Genomic DNA, 22,309 nt, shown 5'->3' on the forward strand with positions numbered 1-22,309 from the left:
CGCAGTCACGTGATCGGGACCTTTAAATGCAGAGGGATACCGGCACCTCAAAAAGGGGCCTGTATCTCGGGGAGCAGGGGGTCCCCGGACCTGAAACCAACGCGGTTCAGCTCCGGAGACCCCCTGCACATCTACACAATGAATAAAAATGTATTTTAAATGTATTTATTTATATTCATGTATTTATTTATTTATTTAGATTTATTTATTGAATTTTTTGGACGGCTGCTGTGTGTGAATTTTTTTTTATTGTGGGTAGCGGGGGTGGGTGAAGGGGGTATTAGTTCAACGATGGTTGTTTAGGGCTTACAGGGGGGTAGCGGGAGGGGTTAACCCCTTCATGACCGTAGCGGTATTAACTGCTACGGCCGTGAAGGGGGTAAGTGCACCCGCAACCCCCCCGCAAGTCCTAAACTCACACCAAGGGCCAAATACCCCCTTCACCCACCCCCGCTACCCACAATAAAGCGGGCACGGTGGGTTAACCCCTTCATTGCCTTAGCGGCTATCAGCTATGGTAATGAAGCAGCATTTCTGTATTTTTAATAATATTGTGCAGGAGCAGGGGGTCCCCTGAGCTTTGATTTGTGGCTCAGGGAACCCCCTGCTCACTGTACAATATTATTAAAAATACAGTCATGCTGCTTCGTTACCATAGCACATAGCCGCAAAGGTAAGGAATGAGTATTTATATATGTGTTTTATTCATACTGTAGATGTGCAGGGGGTCTCCGGAGCTGAACCGCTGTGGTTTTAGGTCCGGGGACCTCCTGCTTCCCGAGATACAGGCCCCTTTATGGGGTGCCGGTATCCCTCTGCTTTGTTTACATGCCGCGGTCACGTGATCGGGACCTTTAAATGCAGTGGTTCTCTCTCTGCTGCAAACACATCTCGCCAGGGGACAGCCTATAGTATCATTGATGTGCATATATAGTACTGTATGTGTATGTTAGGGGTTATAGGGGTTGTTATACAGTATATACTGCATTACAATTCATGAATTTCTCGGCTTCAAAGACAACAGCTCGCAAACGCCCCCATGCGTTTTTACACGGCATTGCAGTATTGCAGCCAGCGTGAATAAAATGCTTAAATCACAGCCGCGAAAATAACGCAATACACTCCGGGCGAAAACGACACAAAACCGCAGATAACCGGGATAATCTGAAATTCGCGGAGCTAGCCGAGTTAGAATAAAGTTGGTCGCCACTGTATGTGTGTGTGTGTGTGTGGATATGTGTGTGTGTGTGTGTGTGTGGATATGTGTGTGTGTGTGTGTGGATATGTGTGTGGATGTGTGTGTGTATATGTGTGTGTGTATATGTGTGTGTGGATATGTGTGTGGATATGTGTGTGGATATGTGTGTGTGTGTGTGGATATGTGTGTGTGTGTGTGTGTGTATGTGTGTATGTGTGTCCGTTAGCAATAAAGCATTGCACTGGGGGAAAAAAAAAAAAAATCCGCTTGCATGGTGGTGCCGGCCGGGGGAAAGAAAAGGTAGGAGATGTTCGGGAGCCACACTCAGACCGAGTTATAAGCGTATCCGCGTTGTAGCGGATCGCGCTATAACGAGGTTGAGCTGTACTTGGAATAGTCTGCCCATGTGTGAATGTCCTCACCCGTCCTTGAAAAAGAGACCAGATTACTTGAAGGACAGATGCCTGAATGAATAATTCCAGGTATATACGACCACTTACCACTTGTACTCCATAATGAATATGTGCAATGGTTACAAGCGCTGTCAGCAAGGACAGCAAGAGAGCTTCACTCTCTTTCGGGGCAAATCCTGAGACCACGATGACCACTACCAGAGCCAGCGGTAGAATCAGCCAACTCAGGGGCTGGCACCTGGTGTTACTCATTTGACACACGATCAGCTGACACTGTAATGGCAGAAAGATGCATTTAATCGGGAGCCACAATTTACCATCACAAAGTAGCACATGCCAGAGTTTCACAAGATCTACTTTATATCACACACAGCTCTCTGGGGTATTTTAGGAACAAATAAGCAATATGTGTGCTGCAGAAATAGTAAGGAGTATAAAATGAATACTAATTTTTTTGTTTTTGAAGTGCAATTGCACGTTTGTACATAAAGCAGCGGCACCCCGAGATGCCAGCGGCGGCCATTAAGGTGGAGGGTCAGCTAAGCAGCCATTTAACATTTTTTTATTTAATCAGCAGATACTGTGCCAAATGTCAGGGACTGGTGATCCCCCGAGGCTAGACCACTGAAGACCAGATACAGGAGGGGGCCCCAAGAGATACGGTAACATAAGAAAAGAACATTACATTGGGTGCAATGGCAGCTTTAGGAACAGATTTCTGATGACGGCATCTAAATGAACGCCCTTTCTGAGAGATAATATATTTGCGGGGATAGATCACTTTATTAACGCCCTTTCTGAGAGATAATATATTTGCGGGGATAGATCACTTTATTAACGCCCTTTCTGAAAGATTAATATATTTGCGGGGATAGATCACTTTATTAACGCCCTTTCTGAGAGATAATATATTTGCGGGGATAGAACACTTTATTAACGCCCTTTCTGAGAGATAATATATTTGCGGGGATAGATCACTTTATTAACGCCCTGTCTGAGAGATAATATATTTGCGGGGATAGATCACTTTATTAACGCCCTTTCTGAGAGATAATATATTTGCGGGGATAGATCACTTTATTAACGCCCTTTCTGAAAGATAATATATTTGCGGGGATAGATCACTTTATTAACGCCCTTTCTGAGAGATAATATATTTGCGGGGATAGATCACTTTATTAACGCCCTTTCTGAAAGATAATATATTTGCGGGGATAGATCACTTTATTAACGCCCTGTCTGAAAGATAATATATTTGCGGGGATAGATCACTTTATTAACGCCCTTTCTGAGAGATAATATATTTGCGGGGATAGATCACTTTATTAACGCCCTTTCTGAGAGATAATATATTTGCGGGGATAGATCACTTTATTAACGCCCTTTCTGAAAGATAATATATTTGCGGGGATAGATCACTTTATTAACGCCCTTTCTGAGAGATAATATATTTGCGGGGATAGATCACTTTATTTACGCCCTTTCTGAAAGATAATATATTTGCGGGGATAGATCACTTTATTTACGCCCTTTCTGAAAGATAATATATTTGCGGGGATAGATCACTTTATTAACGCCCTTTCTGAAAGATAACATAGTTGTGGGATAGATCACTTTATTAACGCCTTTTCTGAGAGATAATATATTTGCGGGGATAGATCACTTTATTAACGCCCTTTCTGAAAGATAATATAGTTGTGGGATAGATCACTTTATTAACGCGCAAAATAGAAGAATAATGGTGGGATGCTAGTGTTTCAAATCTCCAATGCCCATATGCCTGGAAAAATTTAAAATCCAATGAAAATGGCCAGCATCCTACCGTAATATTAGCAAAGGTGGTTCCCATCATGAAGTAGAAGAGCCTGGGGTGGGCTTCCAGGATCCCTAAAGGAGACGCAGAGATCCAAATAGTAGAAAATGTGAAGAGCAGCACTGGGGAGATCAGCGGGAGCATGGACTCATAGAATGACGTGTGCTTCAAGGTGTTATTACGATATGCTCTTAAAAATGCAAAACAAGATTAGTGTTAGCGTGTACAGTTTGTGACGTGCGAGCATTGCATTCTTTAACTAAATCAACGTTGGGCCGAGGCCATTCAAAGCGCATGTGGCGTCCCGCGCGCCTTTAGTAGTGGCGATTTGTGGCGTGGCTTGACGGAGGCGTGGAGCCGGGTTGCCCTTATTGGCGGAACCACTCGTGACCCCGGCCGTCGAGCAACAAAATCAAATTTTGACGTGTGAAAAAAATGGCCGTGCCATCACCCCCGCGCGTTCCATGACCAGCCTCATTAAGGCACGGACGTTTGTTTGCACCGCGTCAAGCATAGACGCAGCCTTCGGCCATGCTTATAGTGCCGGCGACGGCACGCTGCGGTTGCTGAAGAAAAAAAAAAATCAAATTGAATCGACTTCCAGTGATCGCGACCAAGCCGTCCCATCGCTCCTACTATAAGCGCAAGCGACAGATTCAATGCATTTGTTTTGACGCGTCGTCGCTGTCGCTATCAGCGCGGCCTTAGACGAGCATACCAGGCATATTGGAAACCATGTTATAGATGGGACTAAAACTTCACGGGACGTTAGGAGACTCTATAATGACATTGGTATGAAGAAAAACATCCAGTAATCACCGTCTTAGGGGAGATAAATCTTCCAGATGAATAATTACTGTAATATCATACATTTCCAGCACTGCTTAATAGCTTACACGAAGGGAAGCTGAAAGCATTAAAGGGACGCAGAGAAAAGCACTTTAATGCTACTACACCATTTAGCCACCTCATGTACTGTCTATTCCATTTAATAAGCATCTTGATGAATGGATTATTGTATTGTAATATTTAGTGCATACTTTTAGCAACTGCACTAGACGAAGAATTTTCTTTCCAAACTTAAAAACAGATTTTTTTGCAGTACTTCGAACTTAATTTCCTCCAGGAGCAAAAGTGTTACAGAAACATTTTATGTTCTAACAGTATTGGGAAAAGAGCAGCCATCCTTTGTTAAATAATTCAATCATGTCACTGTGCATTAAGGAAACTTACTTGAACACATTATACAAGCTCATAGGAAGAGTCACAGACAACGCACATCCTAGGAAAGGAAAAAAACAAAAAGAAAAGTTACATTTCTGTAATAAGAGGCTTTGGACAAGATTTGTCTTTCAATGTGTGTGGTGTGACGTGCAATGCAACGTATATTAGATTATATTTTATTATATTAGGAGACCACTTTTACACCTTGTGTGGAGAATATTTTTCCACATATAATCGTAACCATTAGAAATGGTACATTTTGATACCATCGATGGGACCAAACTCAATTCAATTAGTGTAGCGCTTTTGAAAACTCTGCTTTCTTCTTGTGTACTGAAAACATGGTTACTACACAAATTGAAATCAAGATACAAAAACCACAATTATTTTAGGACTTAGTAAAGGGCAAAAAAATGGCAGTAAAATGCAATAGAATTCAATAATGTCTGCTCCGTTTACTAGGTAGAGAAAATAACCACTTGCTGCTTTATTTTCAGAGCATTGTGCAAGTTCTCATACAGAATACTTCCAAACCGTGCGATAGGGCCTCCCCAACCTACCTCCCACCCTAGCCTCAGGAGGCAACGTGCTAACATACCGGTTCTTCATGTGGCTTATGGGGAGGTGGGGGAGAGGGGGTTTTGCTGCTTTAATATTCCACACCCACAGTAGCTCCTACCAACCATTGTGGCCAAGAGCTGCCGTCTACTGCACTTATTCCCTCACCTGCCGCCTATAAATCTCACAACATACTACCTAGATTGTAAGCTCTCCAGGGAAGGGATTTCCTTTTCTATTGTCTGATCTTATTTGTTGCACTTATTGTACTATAACTCACAGTATTCTCTTTTTTAAAGTGCCGAGATACATTAAATTATATGGATGCCCAACACTTGGCACATGCTTCCAGTGTAAAAGGTCGACAGTAATACTGGGTATCCGGAAATAGAATCACTGGATTTAACCATTGGTGGATAGCTACAGTCTTCATAAAAAGTTTCTTACCAACAATCATCGTAGTGAAGAAGTCTCGATATAAGATGTTAAATACAAGAGGTTTGTACCAGGCCTCAACTCCTACTGCTGCAGTCACCAGATAAACTATTGAAATGGTCTGCAAAAAAAATTATAACGGAAATAATTATAGGAATGGTTTCATTATTCACAAATTAGGACACAACCAATCTGATCAGGAAGTGTAAATAAGGGCAGTAACAGGCATGGAGAACATTTTGTATGGTATTGCACAAAAAAACCCCACTCCAAAAAACACAAGCAATGAATCTCCTGGCTGTGTAGGAAAGGTTGGTATAAGCCACAGCTGAGAACTGAAGCTTTACGCTATGCTTATAGTGCCGGCGGTGCAGGCTGCGGTCGCTGGGGGAAAAAAAAAAAAAAAAAATGGGGATGACTTCCAGCGATCGCAACCAAGCCGTCGGTCTGTCGCGCTTACTATAAACGCACGCGACGGCGGCAATGCATGTTTTGACGTGACGCCGCGTCGCTGTCGCCGGCACTATAAGTGCCGCCTTAGCTGAAAGCCACTCTATGGAAAACGTTGCTTGAATCTTGGCTAGAGGGGTTTCCAGAAACCATGTGTATATCACAACACATCATTCTGCTTTAAGTAGCACATCTGCTACAAAACAATGGCCATCAACCCTCCCCAAGCAAACAAGCCAGATAAAATTTAAAAATGAATTACAAAAACCACAATAGATAAGTAAATACAGATCAGGTATTATTGTACCTGCTGGCGCATTAGCCCCACCCATTTTCCATGTTGGTCCCGCCCCTTTCATGGACTGCTAATGCAATTTGAATATCTGTTGCTCCCTCTAGTATAGGTGTGACAACCTCCAGTCCTCACGGGCCACCAACAGGTTAGACTTCAAGGGTAACCCTGCTCAGTCAGGCCACCCCTGCAACGTAGGAGAAATAACGTCTGCTATATCTGCACGCATGAATGCACTCGTACATGCATGGCTGGAAAAATTCAATGCGGACATGAGGAAGTGATGGACCCACTACAGAACGTCTTCGGAAGCAGAGCTGTCAATCACTGCTCTGCTTCCCTTAATGCTTTACACTATACATAGCATTGTGGGGTGGAACTTTGAGAAGCAGCGCAGTTATTGACAGCTCTGCTTCCGAAAGGCGTTCTGCAGCGGGCGCGGCCTTTTCTTCACCACGTGACATTTTTCTAGCCTTGTGCATATGAATGCGCTGATTATCTGCAGGACATGGTCCGACTGAGGTTCCAGGCTACTCATGATCCAAGATTCTAAGCACGACACTTAAGTGCAACCCCAAGTAGCCAGTGCCCAGATCTGCTTTACAAACGGCCTTTATAAATCACATACATGTGAAATGATCTTGCAGTATGTTGCTAAGTGGGACGGCCCCTATAACAAATAGCCGGAAATAAAATAGGATTTCAGTCTAAGTTTCATATTTACTCCAGCATTAAAAGGGAGAAGCGCGACTTACCACCTGGCTTATGTCGTATCCCCATGGGAGGAAGAGTATCCCGGTGTTATATTTCTCCCAGTGGGAGAGGATGAAGGAGAAGAGCACCACCCATAGTAGGAGGTAAAGCACCAGGACACTGACTCCCGTCTCCCCGCGGCCAAAGATGGAGTACACCGTCACCACAAAGTATATGCAGGCCCAGCTGTCCAGTCCGTGGTCAAACAGCTCACCCAGCGGAGTGCTGGAGTTCGTTCTACGAGCTTGTTTACCATCGACTCCATCTGAAAGTAACCACGCCCTGTTTTTAATATATAAATCACTATATCTCTAACCAGAAAACTTCACATTAATACAGCTCTGCATGGCAGCCTGCTCACAGGGGCAGGGAAATGAAAGCAGCAATGCCACCCACATAGAAGCAGGAGAACCCAAACATAAGAGATTAGATGTAGCTATACCGAAAGGGAGAAGCATTTGTCCTTGATGGGCTAGCCCCTGACGCCGCCCCCCCCCCCGTACCCCCCACCCAGACTGTGTGCCTCCTGAAGGGTAAGAATCTCCCGAGATCCCTGTGTGGCTAATGGCGTTAACCCAGCCAAACCGCAACTACGTCGTCATGTGTCATCGTAATGCTCTTGTTAATCGAATTGCCCACCAGGAATGATGTTGCAGGCAATCCTGCTGCTATCTTCTTGGGAGAAAACAAGAATAGCAGCAGTACCAGGGATCTATTGCAGATTAGCACTGAAGGGCTTGGCTCCCTATGAATGCTTAAAAATAATACCATCCAGTTTGTAGCTTTGAGCACTTTGTGCATCATAACACGTCGCGCGTGTAAGAAGAGGTTGTTATAAACCAAACACGGGTGTATTAGAGATCAACCCCATTACCCCCAGAACAGTGGTGGTCAAGTCCAGTCTCCAAGACAACCACCCCCCTCACCACCCAGTTTCAGCACTGGTGAGTTAATCAGTGGCTCAGTTTTCGACAGTCACATGTGCTGAAGCTGGGCTATCCTGAAAACCTGACCTGTTGGTGGGGATCTTGAGGACTGGAGTTGGGCACCACCCCCCCGGCCCAGAACACACCGTACCGCTTCAAAATGGTTCTAACATTCATCACTAACCTTCCCACGACTTACCCAAAGTGTAGGCTGTGAAGTTAAGTATGCCAGCGACGATCCATACCCAGCTAGGGACATGCGCATTGCCTGGTGCTGCATGACAAGCAGAAAAACAAACATGAACAGCAGCCCATACGGGCAATCCCGTTAACATACAGGTAAGGGACACAAACCACCTCAATGCCTCGGTCCCCCACACGTACCACTTAACTATTTATACAGCAGAGACTCTACATTCACCAACTAAAACATCTGTCAGAGTACTTTTACACACGCAGTGACCGCGCGTGTGCAGGGTGTAACGCAAGCGATACCACGTTAATATGGAATGTGTACCAAGTATGAAATAATTGATAAGCCTTCTGGAGGACGGCAATAGAGAAAACGCAGCACGTGGATGGGAGTGCGGAGACTATTTTGGTCTGGAAAGTACTTGCACTTTCTATTGAAGTAGAACATGACGGGACAGAGAGAGACTGGAGGAGATGGAAAGTGCCACCGGCGGGAGGACACAGGTGAATTATACATATATAGGATTCTTTTAAATCTCACATGTTAGTCAATAAAAAAAGGTGTCACCTGCACTTTATGGTATTAAAAAAGAAGGGCTCCTTAAAGTAGGAACCCCCTAGTGATTATATGGATGCGGGCAGATCCTATTTTTGGCTTTCCGCCTCCCGCCTGTCGCTTTGCAGGGCTTCCGCAGCTCACTGCTTTAGTAATGGTGGGAAGGCCCTGCAGCGTCAGGGCGCCCGCCTCCAGGTGTCCTCACCACTACTCTATGATTAGCAGCCCCGGGGAACACCAACAAGTACGTCAAAAAACATCAAAAGATTAGAAGAAAATGCGTCCGGTATTTATTGAAACCCAGGGACTTTCCTGCCCGTTTTAATAAACAAAGGACTCCAGTATTTGTGTGCGGAATAATTCTATTTTATTTTGTGTCGTGTTGGATCCTGATTGGGGCCCTGACATATACCATTTATTTTTAGGATCTGGTGAGAGTATCTTTAGGTTTCCTTTAAAAAGATTTTCTTTTTATAATCTGCACAGCAACTTTTCTTTGAGGTCTTGTCACAATTGATATGAGATATATATCTATATAAAGACAGTTTAAAAAAAAAAAACTGCATAAAGATGATGAAGTTAGCAAATACAATACTTGGTACGGAGAGGTCTTAAAAACAAACAAAAAAACCCAACAAACCACCCAAATGTGTTGCGCACGATTTCCAAGGAGAAATTCAAGGGAATAAAAGCATTGTTGTATATGAATAAGGATTACCTGAAGCATAAAAGTCAGGGTCAAAAAAAGCCATCATGAAGAAATTGAAAACCAGAAGCAAAAACCCGCTAAAGGTAATGAGGTTTGGAGCCAGCCATCTCGGAAACACCTGTCCAACAGAATCACAAGATGTAAATCTTTACATTCATACGCAGCCAGTCATTATTAGGTTGTCTGATATCATTAAGTAATGGCTGAGCAGCTAACAAGAGAACTATATCAGCAGCTTTAACCCTGTGTTTCCACTGACGTTACATGGGGCTTTATTTGAGAAAACAAAATATAAATGTTGGAAGCTGTTTTAATCTTCTAGACTTCATTTTAATTTACTGCATGTCTTAATTTAAATCACAAAAAAGGTAATTCAATGTCAAAGAATGTAGAGGTAGAGGTGTAGAGGGAGAGAGGTGTAGAGGGAGAGAGGTGTAGAGGGAGAGAGGTGTAGAGGGAGAGAGGTGTAGAGGGAGAGAGGTGTAGAGGGAGAGAGGTGTAGAGGGAGAGAGGTGTAGAGGGAGAGAGGTGTAGAGGGAGAGAGGTGTAGAGGGAGAGAGGTGTAGAGGGAGAGAGGTGTAGAGGGAGAGAGGTGTAGAGGGAGAGAGGTGTAGAGGGAGAGAGGTGTAGAGGGAGAGAGGTGTAGAGGGAGAGAGGTATAGAGGGAGAGAGGTATAGAGGGAGAGAGGTATAGAGGGAGAGAGGGATAGAGGGAGAGAGGGATAGAGGTAGAGGGATAGAGAGGTAGAGGGATAGAGAGGTAGAGGGATAGAGAGGTAGAGGGATAGAGAGGTAGAGGGATAGAGAGGTGGAGGGATAGATAGGTAGAGGGATAGAGATAGAGGGATAGAGATAGAGGGATAGAGATAGAGGGATAGAGGGAGGGAGAGAGGGAGGGATAGAGGGGTAGAGGGATGGAGGGGTGGAGGGGTAGAGGGATGGAGGGGTAGAGGGATGGAGGGGTAGAGGGATGGAGAGGTAGAGGGATGGAGAGGTAGAGGGATGGAGAGGTAGAGGGATGGAGAGGTAGAGGGATGGAGAGGTAGAGGGATGGAGAGGTAGAGGGATGGAGAGGTAGAGGGATGGAGAGGTAGAGGGATGGAGAGGTAGAGGGATGGAGAGGTAGAGGGATGGAGAGGTAGAGGGATGGAGAAGTAGAGGGATGGAGAGGTAGAGGGATGGAGAGGTAGAGGGATGGAGAGGTAGAGGGATGGAGAGGTAGAGGGATGGAGAGGTAGAGGGATGGAGAGGTAGAGGGATGGAGAGGTAGAGGGATGGAGAGGTAGAGGGATGGAGAGGTAGAGGGATGGAGAGGTAGAGAGAGGTAGAGGTAGAGGGATGGAGAGGTAGAGGTATAGAGAGGTAGAGGTATAGAGAGGTAGAGGTATAGAGAGGTAGAGGGATAGAGAGGTAGAGGGATAGAGAGGTAGAGGGATAGGGAGGTAGAGGAATAGAGAGGTAGAGGGATAGAGAGAAAGAGAGATAGAGAGATATATACCCTAGCACAGTAATAATAGTTCTAGATGCACAGGATACGTGTCAGGGAAGCACACACTGAAACGGAGCAAAGATATACCTACATTTACTATAGAATTCCAGAAGGGGTGCATCACATACAGGGAGAGGGGATTCGTGTCCACCGCGCTATACTGGAAGAGAATAAGTACAGGTAAATCTATAGTACTCGTCTTAAATAGAGGGCATAACCGGAATCTATTCCCTGGTCACAAAGTCTCCATTCTGGTTTCAAGAACCATGCAGCTCTGTATACAATACAATTTACAGGTGATAGCCCCTGGTTTAACCTCGTTCTAAATGAAGCTCTCACTGCGGAGTCCATATCTAAAGGGCAGGGGGGCCCACAAAAAGGGAGACACGTTGCAACGCTGTATTCCCCTTGCTCTGGAATAATTAAGCTCCATTCATTTGAATGGATATTGAATCCTCCCAAGATCACAGCATATTTAATAGGGTCCTCCGTGTAACACACACACACACACAGTCTAACCCAAAGCCCATCCCCACGGCTCTCCCTCTTATCCAGTTCACAACGTCCTGATGGATACGAAACGATTACATTTTTATGTTTCGGGAACATTATATTTTCACTGTTCCCAAATGGGATGGTTTCCACTTTCCGCCCCGGCCCCTGATGTATAGTAGATGATCAAGCGCCGATGACGGACAAAAAAAACCGTATATAAAAACTAGCAACGGGCAATGACGCGCGGTGTACAGAATAAGGACGCGTGGGGTGGCACTTCTGGACGTACACCGCATGTCACCAGGGCGCTGAAGGGGTTAATACATCATCAACGATATGTCTCCAAAATATTACTTTGCACAACTATTGGGGGAAAAAATCCCATGTATAGGAAATTATATTTTAAAGCGATTCATTGGAATTGTAGTTTAAAAAATCCCTTCTATAATCCAATTGGTGAGAATAATGGTCTGTTTGCCAGGTGAGCAGCCACTTGGCGATTACGTATGTGTGCAAAGGATTATTCTGGACAGATAAAGATAATTAGAGAAAGTGCTAAAGGTTTAGGATAACCTGATATACAATACATTTAATCATAGCATATAGCAGGCCTTTGGCCTCTGGGCCAATCATTACCTTGTTTTTATACACAGTCTGTTAATGAATTGAATACAAAAGCTGTGATTTCTAACAGACAGTATGGAGGTGGCGCCCCCGTCCCCAGGAACAATGGGAACCAATAGTAGAGACATGTTTATAACAGTGGTTCTTACCCTCTGAACCTACAGACCCCTAGATCCTCAAGTATTTATCTACAGACCCCCACAAATATCGTTGGAGTTCATTTTTTGTAATTTTTCTGGTTCTGTTTAAGACTGCGGCAATAGTGGGCGCACGACAGAGCACAAGTAGGCGTGCGTGCGAAAGCGCAAGATTGTCGCCTCAGCGATCTGTGGACCCCATTGCGCATGCGATTGAGAAGCGTGGCCGTGACATCACCAGACTGGTTCGCCCTGATTGGCTCAAACGGCAAGGTGATGCGGCCGTCACGCGAAAAATCTAATTCATTTGTCTCCTCCAAATCCAGTCACGCTTGCTGCATTGCGCGCAGTATGGCCGGACTGGTAAAGGTAATACATTTGTTTGTGCCATGTCTGCAGCCTTAGGCAGTTCTAAACGTGTTTTGTTTTTCTACTGACCATTCCCGGTCCTACTCCACAGACAACGGGTAAAGAACACCTGTTCAATAAGCTCAACTAAGTGAATGCCGACAGTTTTAGACAAATTAAAACACATTAAACTGAATATCCATCGTAACCGAGGGCTTTGGAGTGTTTATACAATCTTTACCTAACCTCGTGATTACACTAAACGTGTGTACGCGGGGAGATTGAACACTACATCTGAGAGACTGAACAAACAAACGTCATTTTCTCCAGGGGGCCTTCCCCTTAATCTTTAAACCAGACTTTTTACACACGCCAATAAGTATTCCTTTAATAAGGACTTGAATCTCTCTCGGGAAGCAGATTGCATTGAGAAGTGGGGTACAAAGAAAACGCTTTTCTTGCAGCTGACTGGGATAGCCGCTTTAAATCCGAGCAAGAGAAATGTACCGACCGAGGAAACCAGATGGGCATTGCGGCAGTAAAGTGGTCACAGTGTCACCGGTGACCCCTCGCCCACCTTTATTTGGGCGACAGGGAGCCTCCTATTCCCTGAAGAAAAGTCATTATTTAAAGGAGACGATGTTTGCCCTTTTTCTAAGATTGTCTGTGTGTGATCGGAGTGGGGTGGCAGATTCTGATTGGATAGCAAGGAATCAGTCTGTGGCCATCTTCCGTTCCTGAAAATGCTGGCACAGCGCGGATATTAAAAATAGTGCAAATAAAGAACTCCTCAACATTAAAAAAAACAAAAACATTTGATGTTTTATAAGGCAGCATCGCTTAGAAACCAAGCAGCTTGATTGAGGCAATGCAATTTATGCATCAAAACCATATGTCCACATGTAATCCATGTGCCAGCAGAAAATGATAACAGGCACATTGCGTCCGTTTCTAAACGGCCTATTCTAAGAGATAAAAAAAAAAAAAAAGTACGTGAATAAAATGAGCTTCAGCCATTGCTAAAACAGAGCTAGGACAGAAGAGCTGGGATGGGGAGGAGAGGGGGGCTGTGGATAGAAGGTGAGCAGCCTAAGGGGAAAAGATAAAAAGATTAGGTCACTTTAGCTTGGAAAAAAGGATGACTAAGGAGAGACATGATATGATGATAGTATAGATCCAATAGCACTTTTGTCATACAATTTTAAATGGTGTAGAGAAAAGAAAAAGGTTATTCACAAATACACGGAAACAATCTCTCACTCACACAGTCAGCCTCGGGTACCCTGCCACTGAGGGCTGGAATAGCACATTGCATGAATAGCTTTAAACGAGGGTTAGATCTGTAGACCGTGATCCCACAATCCTCCAGCACAATAACTGTACCATTACTAGAGACAGGACACTGGGCTTCATTGACCATTTGGGCTGACCCATTATTGGCAGTCCTTGTGTTTTATGGGTCTAAACACATTGCAGATCTTGCAACAAATATTGCTTTGTGAAAGCCTGTAGTAGTCACAGTATTTATAGATTATTGACGGCACGACATTGTTTTATGCCTTTTTAGAAAAATCGAGGTAAGGTAATCAACACCCACTAAAATCTGACATTACCTTTTCACAGTATTTGTGGCGTGACACAGAGGTAACGAGCTTCATGGGCTCACTAATGTACGTGTTCAGAAGGAATATTAGGTATAATAGTGTTCCTTTTGTGTGGGCTGCACACTCTGCTAAGAATATGCCCTTATTATTAGGTTATATCCAATTAGCAGGAGCTGGACATGGTGCGATGTGTAATACAGAATGCTAAAAAGTAATCTATGAAAACACATTTCTTGAATAAAAAAAAAAAATAACTAAAGTTTGACTGCTATGGAGGACTTGAGATAAAATACCTTAAAGTATTTCCAACACTAGTCTGGATTGCAAGAGACAGGTAAACACAAGTATTCCCTGCATGTGAAACACACACACACACACACGCACGCACGCACGCACGCGGCAACATGAGACTGAAATAAAATGGCTCCTCTGAAAAAAGTTGCCTCAGTATAGAGGGATATATCCTTGGGCATATCTACAGAACAGAACCAGAGCGATGGTTCTAGCACGATACTCAACCTCTAATGCCAGAGGAGCCAGTAACGCATTGCTTCAGCTGATCCTTTACGTGGTTAACTCGGCACAGAACGTCTCTGGGAGCAAAGGGGTTTTAAAGTATTAATTTAATCTGCTGACCTCTAATGCCAATCCTAAATATTCCTCCGTCTTCCAATGCATCACTATAGTGAAAACGTATTTCCTGAAGGCTAAAAAGCACAGGGACTAAACTCTGGGGTAGCTGGTAGGGTATGGAGAAACGCAGGTACATTATACACACAGTACAATACGCTGAGGAAACTGAGCAGCTGACCAGTGGGTCAGTGAAAATTGACTGTTGGGGCCACCAACTGCCATAGGTCTGACTGCTAGATATTTCATCACAACCCATCCGTTTATAAAGTAGTAATGCATTGACAATTATAATAAAGACTTTTTAAAAAGGGAGGTATTGGAGATTGCTGTATTATACCACACAGAATGTAAACTGTAAGGGAGCATGCCACTCATTTGCTAAAAAGTTTCCATTGCTCACAGTGCTGGAAAAGGGGGAGAGTATGGAGTGATCAGTGACAATATCGCAACGTGTCACAATGTTTAAGCAAAGGATCAAAATCCAGCCCGCACAAACTACGGCAGTGTTGGCAGCTGAAGCCGTAACATGAACTCAAGAACAAGGTGAACTTCTCATTATCGTGGATGAGAAACATTAGCACATCAGATCGTGTGTATGTAGTTTGATTTGTACGACTAACATTACCTGCTTTTTAATGAAGCGCAGGTTACAGGTTCCAAGACCTCCCCTTCACATGGAGGGTGGTATCAACATACACACTCACTGTTGAGCTGTACGCACATTTTCAAGTGGCTCATGTAGATATCGAAGCCCATCTGAGCTGTCGCACTTTGACCCCTGATACTGCAAAACAGCTCACCAAGATCTCACACTGGGGTGCATAGTGCAGGCACAAATGCCTGGAAATGCCAGGCCTTTACTTAAACGCAAGTGTACTGCAGTCAACAGTAATGCTTTGGTTGGTGTTTAGCACCGGTACCTACGTGGTCTGCAAGAAGTGAATGATGATTTTTGGAATGGCTGCAAATCTTCCCAGAATACTGAATACCCGATTGGGTATTTAGAACGGCTTTTAATATATGCAGCTTTTGATGACTTTTATAGAAAAGTCATTTGCAGCTCAGCCAGTCTCCTGCTGGGAACACTGCAACGGTCCTGTTTGTGATCCTTTGCTGCCCAAAATCTTCCACTGCTGGGGAGGTTTGCTAAAAGCTGCTATAGCTACCAAAGGATGTTCTGTATATTAAAACTCTAAAAACGGCATTGAGTTTATAAATGCAGCTAGTTCTACCAATACTACAGAACTGATGTATTTACAAGAATACACATGTAGGAGATGTAATGTTTTGCCGCTTTGAGAAAGGGTTGATTTTCTCTGGCTGCTCCCTTTTTGTGTGATAGTGTAAAAGCTGTGAAATAAACGCAGACATCTTTGCCACTAGCATGGTTAGATTTGTTTAGAGACTTCAATTCTTTACAAAAGATTGGTGTTCCCCAGTTTTGTGGGATTACAGCTCGAAGGTCCAAGTTACTTTAGAACACAATCTTCCTTGTATTCCAAGTATTAACACAACCACAATACTGCTAATTAGAAGCTGCAAGCGAGAGACGGAAATCAATCACATGATAGCAGTTGAAATAATTGAACTTTGAATATTATTGCAGACTCGAAATCTCCTTTCTTAGAGAAGGTGCTTCATTACATTGTGTAACATCACACTTGTTGAACTTAATTTTTAGAATACTGACACCTTTGCCCTGTACGAACAGACGAGACGTTCACTTGAATGCTGTCGCAAGTTTAACTTGCCACTGGTTCTTGCAGAGCAATTCTGGCTCCGCATTTGGGTGCAAAATTCTTTGGCGGCTGCCTGCTCAAGGCGATGGGTTCAGTCGCAATTAAAAGTTAAGATCAACGTTTCGGCCCTAACTTTCGATGCTGTTTGGATTCGTATTTGTTTCTTCACCCTGCTTGCTGCCAAGTAGCACCACTAGTGATTACTGGCAGCAAGCCGAGCGAAGAAACAAAAATGGGGACTTTCCCCCCCCCCCCCTCACACTGTGCAAGTTTACTCCAAACCGCATAGAAAGGTCCACAGTTTAGGGAAGAAACGTCGATCTTGTAACAAACACCCCACTTTTAGCATAACATAATACCAGGCCATATTTACTATACTGCACTTGTTAGGGGCTCATACGGGACAGAAAGATAAAATGTTGCATTGACTTCAAAACCTGCTTTTTTTTTATTTTTAAGTGACAAACAATATTAAGACTAACATCGTCATCCAGAAGCTAAACAAATTATCTAGATTTATCTAGAACAAACACACGAAGGGAACCTACTGTATACGCTTGCGGAGCAAACCTTGTATTTTTCATCATTATACTGAGCTAATGTAACCTTACAGTAGAAAGAAATTCACTCCTTGCCTTCCTAGTAAGGCATTGTGTGGTATAGTAGCTACTAAAAGCTCACAAGTGGCACTTGCGTTTTTTACCTTTTCGTTCACTGCTAAAAATGAAAACTTGATTCAAAAACCTACTGTATGTTCTTAGGCTGGGGCCATGGTGCTGTCACCCGCGCAGAGGCGTGCGGGGGCTGTGAGGTAAACAGCGGGTGCTTGCCATGGTGGATGGGCCGTGGGGGCGTGCCTAAGGGCGCCAGGGAGCTAGTTCGCCTTCATTCGATGAACCATTCACGTGACAGCCATGTCGTGCCCAGAAATCAGTTCGAACCGCCCCCTCCCACATTCCATGCGCACGCCGCATGGACCCGAACATTGAGTCTGTTCACTCAGCATGCGGACGCCTCCGCACGGTCTGCGGTACCATGGCCCCAGCCTTAGAAAGGACGTAGCCAACAAGGACTGTTCCGTTCAGATATTTTCAGCTGTTCAACGACTGGTGCCTTGACAGATATAGGACCACCCAATTACATCATGTCAATTTATACACAAGTAGCAGCACCTTGCTATATTTCTAGGCAGTGCCAGTGTTAATAAATTATAAGCTGGCGAGATCACATCCCCTCGTGTTTCAATAATGTAACAACTTACAGGCATATGTCTGGGCCTGGAAGGTGCTGGGACCACATAACAGGATGAGGGCCTTGCTACAGTTGATTCTGGGGCAGAATAGCTTGGCTCCTCCTACCACATAAAGATGTGGGGTCCTCCAAATTAAGAGAGTTCCAGTGCTAGCCAATGGCTAGCGAACTTGTGCTGCCTTGTCCTGAGTCTGTTCTCCCTTACCCCTTAGAGCAGGGGGGCACAAACTTTTTCCCTGCGCCCCCCTGCCGGATGTCTTCCTCTCCGCGCGCCCCCCTCCCTCCTCCTCCTCTTGATTCCCGGCGCCTGTAAGTCATGACGTCACATTGCCATAGCAATGTGACGTCACATGACCCAGCGGCGTAATTTGACGCTGCGTTGCTATGGCGATGCGTCTCCAGATGCCGGCTAAATCAAGGTAAAAAGGTTTACAGAGGCCCTGCAGCTCCTCCGGCACTTAATTTAAGTGCCTTCGGGAAGCACGCGGGGCCTCTGTAAACCCCGCGCCCCCCGCCGGTAATCTCACGCACCGCCCCCCACTTTGCGCACTGCTGCCTTAGAGGGTAAGGTTGAAGTCATCCCTATCTAGGGGGAGTGCCGACTCCTGAAGACCGAGTTTCCCCAAGGGGGGGATGGAGGGGGGGGAAGAAGAGAGATCCCGGGTCCAGTCCAGTCCTACCCATATGGGGGCAGTGAGAGATCCAGATAGGGACCTGTCCTGATGTATGCTGGAAAGATATGGTGCACCCAATAAAGAGTTCTGTTGAAAAGTTCCTGGCACCCTGTTCTGTCATTCACTCCAAACAGCCTTGGCCTGAGCCCACATGGAAGAAGACCCAGAGAGAAGAGAAAGGTAAACCCACTGAGCCAACATTATGGGCATGTCTAACCCCTGCCAGGGAGAGTGAATTGACGGTAAATTGCTGTGCACCCTATCTCTGGTAGCCGGCTAGGATACGGGTGTTACACACAGAACAAACATTTGGCAAAACAAATAAAGATTTTCCAAGTGAGGCTGCACAAAAACCATACCAAATGGATGTTTTGGCCCTTAATCTCCCACACTGCATTTAAAATAATTATTTCCATGACCACAATCCTTCTATGTCTATGTGATAGCAACAATACAATGCCAAGTGATACTACATTGCGGGAGCGTCCAGGTCCAGCCGACACGCCCAATAAAACATTCTTATACAGGATTTAAATCTGTACGTGATCAGAACGCTGTACCATTAAATGCAGGAGCAACCACCATCATCATTTACCAAACCTGCATTTGTACAAAGAAACCTCCTGCCAGGGTACATTCGCTACTAGTTTTACCAAGCACAGGAACGGGGGGAGGGGGGAAAGGGAGGGAAAGGGTTTTGACACTAGGGATATACACTGGGAGTAACTAAGGGTGATGATAAAACAGTAGGGCAGACAGTGAAATATATTTTGTTTAGCGATGCAAGAAAACTGCATTCTGTCACTTAATAAAATCCATCCTTAAATGTGGATTTTTAGGGGCCTAGTAAACAAATATTGGCCATCTTATTTAATGCATTTGTAGCCAGGCTACCAGTCTGCCCCTTCCTGGCAGTAAGCCCTGGTAAGAACAGGCGCCAGGAGTTATCATGGGTTTTTCCAACTCACAGTAGCTTCTTGAGTTACAGGGGAGCCGGTGCAACTAGGCCTGTTTGTGTCCAATCAGGACTCAGACCTGGTTCCTGCTTCCATTGTACTTAAGGAGCTGCACTGCTAAATTTAGTCAGTGTCTCTTCCTGCTTCAGGTAGGCTGGTCTACCCATAACAGTTGTGCAGAGCTCTGCCAAGCTATATTCCCTCCCATAGCAGAGTGGATGGGAGACTATACCGCTTACTCCACCAGGGAGTAAGGGAAGAGCAAGGACTGCTTCAGGGCCCCTTGGCCTGGAGTGGAGGTCCAGGGTATATCCTGAAGGTGAAGCCCCAAGAACTACCTGTAACCACTGTGTGAGCTGTGTATGCTGACCATCTGCAGTGTGTATGAATAAAGTGATCCTGTTCAAAGATATCTTCCTGCCTGAGACTACAATCTATCAAGGGGAGGGGAAGTAAGTTCTCCGGCAGGAATTGTCCCCACATCCCTGAGGCCTGCAAGAGATGGAGGCGCCGTCACCGTGAGAAAGAATCAGTTACTACCCCAGAAGCCTGTCCTGTTCTCCCCTACAACGCAGGAAGCTCAGATCTACTGTGAGCCAGCAGGTATGCACCACACCGCAATGTGTAATGGAAGAATCTCCCTGAGAGGGGGGGAAACACTGTTACACATTCAATACAGAAGGGGGATCCCAAGTCCTAAACAATTGATTTTGGGGGAGTTTAAAAATAATTGGAACCACTGTTATAACCTCTTTGCTGCCAAGTGGTGACCCCCACATTGCGCTGCTGGTACAACTGGCAGAGGAATCTAAAGGCAAATGTGCACATGCAAAGCCACGAACGTGTTGAAACAAAACACTTGACGAACAGATGCTGTCATTCTAGAATAACCACATATGAGCAATAGGCCATATGGATAAACATTAATACTAGGACTCATCATGCACTCTGACTGATGAGAACGAGGGTGGGGGGAGGGGAGATCAAATGCAAAAAAGCTGGGAATTCTCAGCAGTCCAAGCTGCTGGTTTCCCCTCCCCCCCCCCCCCCCTTTAATATGTGCAGCAATACAATCCACACAATAAGTAATTAGCTAAATTGCCGATTGATCGGTGAAGATCCGACTCAGGGGTTCACTAAATGGCTGTCAGTGCAGCAGAAGAGGACACAAGATACAAAGTTCTGTGGGGAAGATCATGTGACCAGGGAGTCACTATATACAATTGGTTCACTGCTAGAGAGAGGGCAGGGCTCAAAAAGGGGTGTGCCAGAGCCTGTTTGAGAAGAGGAAGGGGATGTGACTTTGGAAATGCTTGTTACATTATAATACATTAAAATGTCATTCAGAATTGTTTTTAAAAAAAAATGCTACAAGTATTTTCTCATAGTACAGAACTGATTTAAAAAAACACACGTAGGATATTGGTTGGTCTGCAGCTTTAAAAACAGAATATTATAGGTACAATTGGAACCTCCAAATTTCCAAGTCTATAAACAGAAACAGACATGTAAGAAATCACGGCCCCACCTTCACATGCAACAATGATCTACAAACATATTCACTTACTCGCAGGCTTCAGTGTAACCCCAACACCCCCCCCCCCCCCCCCAAGTGGGATATACGGTGACATTCCCCACACCCGCTGCTGAAACCTAGGGAAACTGATATCCGGAAAGATAACAGGATGTGTTGTGTTCCCTTGGGGAATAACGTCACCACTACGTCAGTCAGTGGTAAAGCTGTGGTTGCAAATCTTTCTAACCCCCCCACCCCACCAAGGATCCGTTTGTACACGGGGCACATTGACCAAGATTTAAGGGGTTAAGTCTCCAAAAACATTGGAAAGATCATTAAATATTCGTATTGTTAATGTGAGGAAACAGTCTTATTTGGCAAATGACTCGTTGCGTTCCTGTGTCACACCATGCGTTCCTGTGTCACACCATGCGTTCCTGTGTCACACCATGCGTTCCTGTGTCACACCATGCGTTCCTGTGTCACACCATGCCTTCCCTTGTCCTTGATACTTTCTGCCTCTCCCACTCTGCAATCTGAGCCCCTGACAGGAGGATTCACTCTGTGCATGCGCTGTACAACACATTGAGATAGATAGATAGGATAGATAGGATAGATAGGATAGATAGGATAGATAGGATAGATAGGATAGATAGGATAGATAGGATAGATAGGATAGATAGGATAGATAGGATAGATAGGATAGATAGGATAGATAGGATAGATAGGATAGATAGGATAGATAGGATAGATAGGATAGATAGGATAGATAAGTCTATTGGGCCTCAGAGGGTTTTTATTCCCCAGGGTAGGAAACTGGTACAGGGGCTATTGGAAATCTCAACATTCATTGTGAAGCTTTCTGGGCTTTGTAGTAACAGAACAAGTATTACTGTCGGAAGCAGCCTTCAAATTTACCACAAAATATACTATTGCATACAGCTTATGTTACAATTACACCTAACTCCAGGAAGAATTAGGCTTTGAGTCCAGAACAGCATGGATTCAAATCAAGTCACACAGATTTAAAAGGCCTCCATTGAATTTACATCCATTTCTCAAACAATGAAAATGACGGGAGGATGTCACAATGAAGAGAAGTCAGAGTGGAGGGCTGAATAAACACCCACTGCTTGGAATATGTACGTGGGGGCCAGTGTCACGGTCAGTCACAGGTCTTTGTTCATGAACAACATGTGTGCAAATTGGTGCAGCAAGATGTCCAGAATATGCATACTGCTCCAAAATGGAGATCACAAAAAGACATCAGTTAACATTAAAAGTTACCAGTACATTGAGAACAATTTGAAGCTTAATATATGCA

General features: G+C 44.6%; 1 protein-coding gene across 3 annotated transcripts in view; it reads right to left on the reverse strand.

Annotated features, from left to right (window-relative positions):
• SELENOI (selenoprotein I) overlaps positions 1-22,309 on the reverse strand; it is a 74,223-nt gene that overhangs the window by 38,241 nt on the left and 13,673 nt on the right. For all 3 annotated transcript variants that reach the window (XM_075598755.1, XM_075598754.1, XM_075598756.1), the window contains exons 2-9: positions 11,100-11,168; positions 9,529-9,637; positions 8,262-8,336; positions 7,139-7,401; positions 5,654-5,762; positions 4,658-4,706; positions 3,434-3,614; positions 1,699-1,884 (exon numbers count right to left, since the gene is read on the reverse strand). In XM_075598755.1, coding sequence (XP_075454870.1) covers positions 1,699-1,884; positions 3,434-3,614; positions 4,658-4,706; positions 5,654-5,762; positions 7,139-7,401; positions 8,262-8,336; positions 9,529-9,637; positions 11,100-11,168 — 1,041 coding nt within the window. The remainder of the gene's footprint in view (positions 1-1,698; positions 1,885-3,433; positions 3,615-4,657; positions 4,707-5,653; positions 5,763-7,138; positions 7,402-8,261; positions 8,337-9,528; positions 9,638-11,099; positions 11,169-22,309) is intronic.

This window comes from Ascaphus truei, chromosome 4, assembly GCF_040206685.1.
Source record: "Ascaphus truei isolate aAscTru1 chromosome 4, aAscTru1.hap1, whole genome shotgun sequence".
In the NCBI taxonomy this organism is placed as follows: Eukaryota; Metazoa; Chordata; class Amphibia; order Anura; family Ascaphidae; genus Ascaphus; species Ascaphus truei.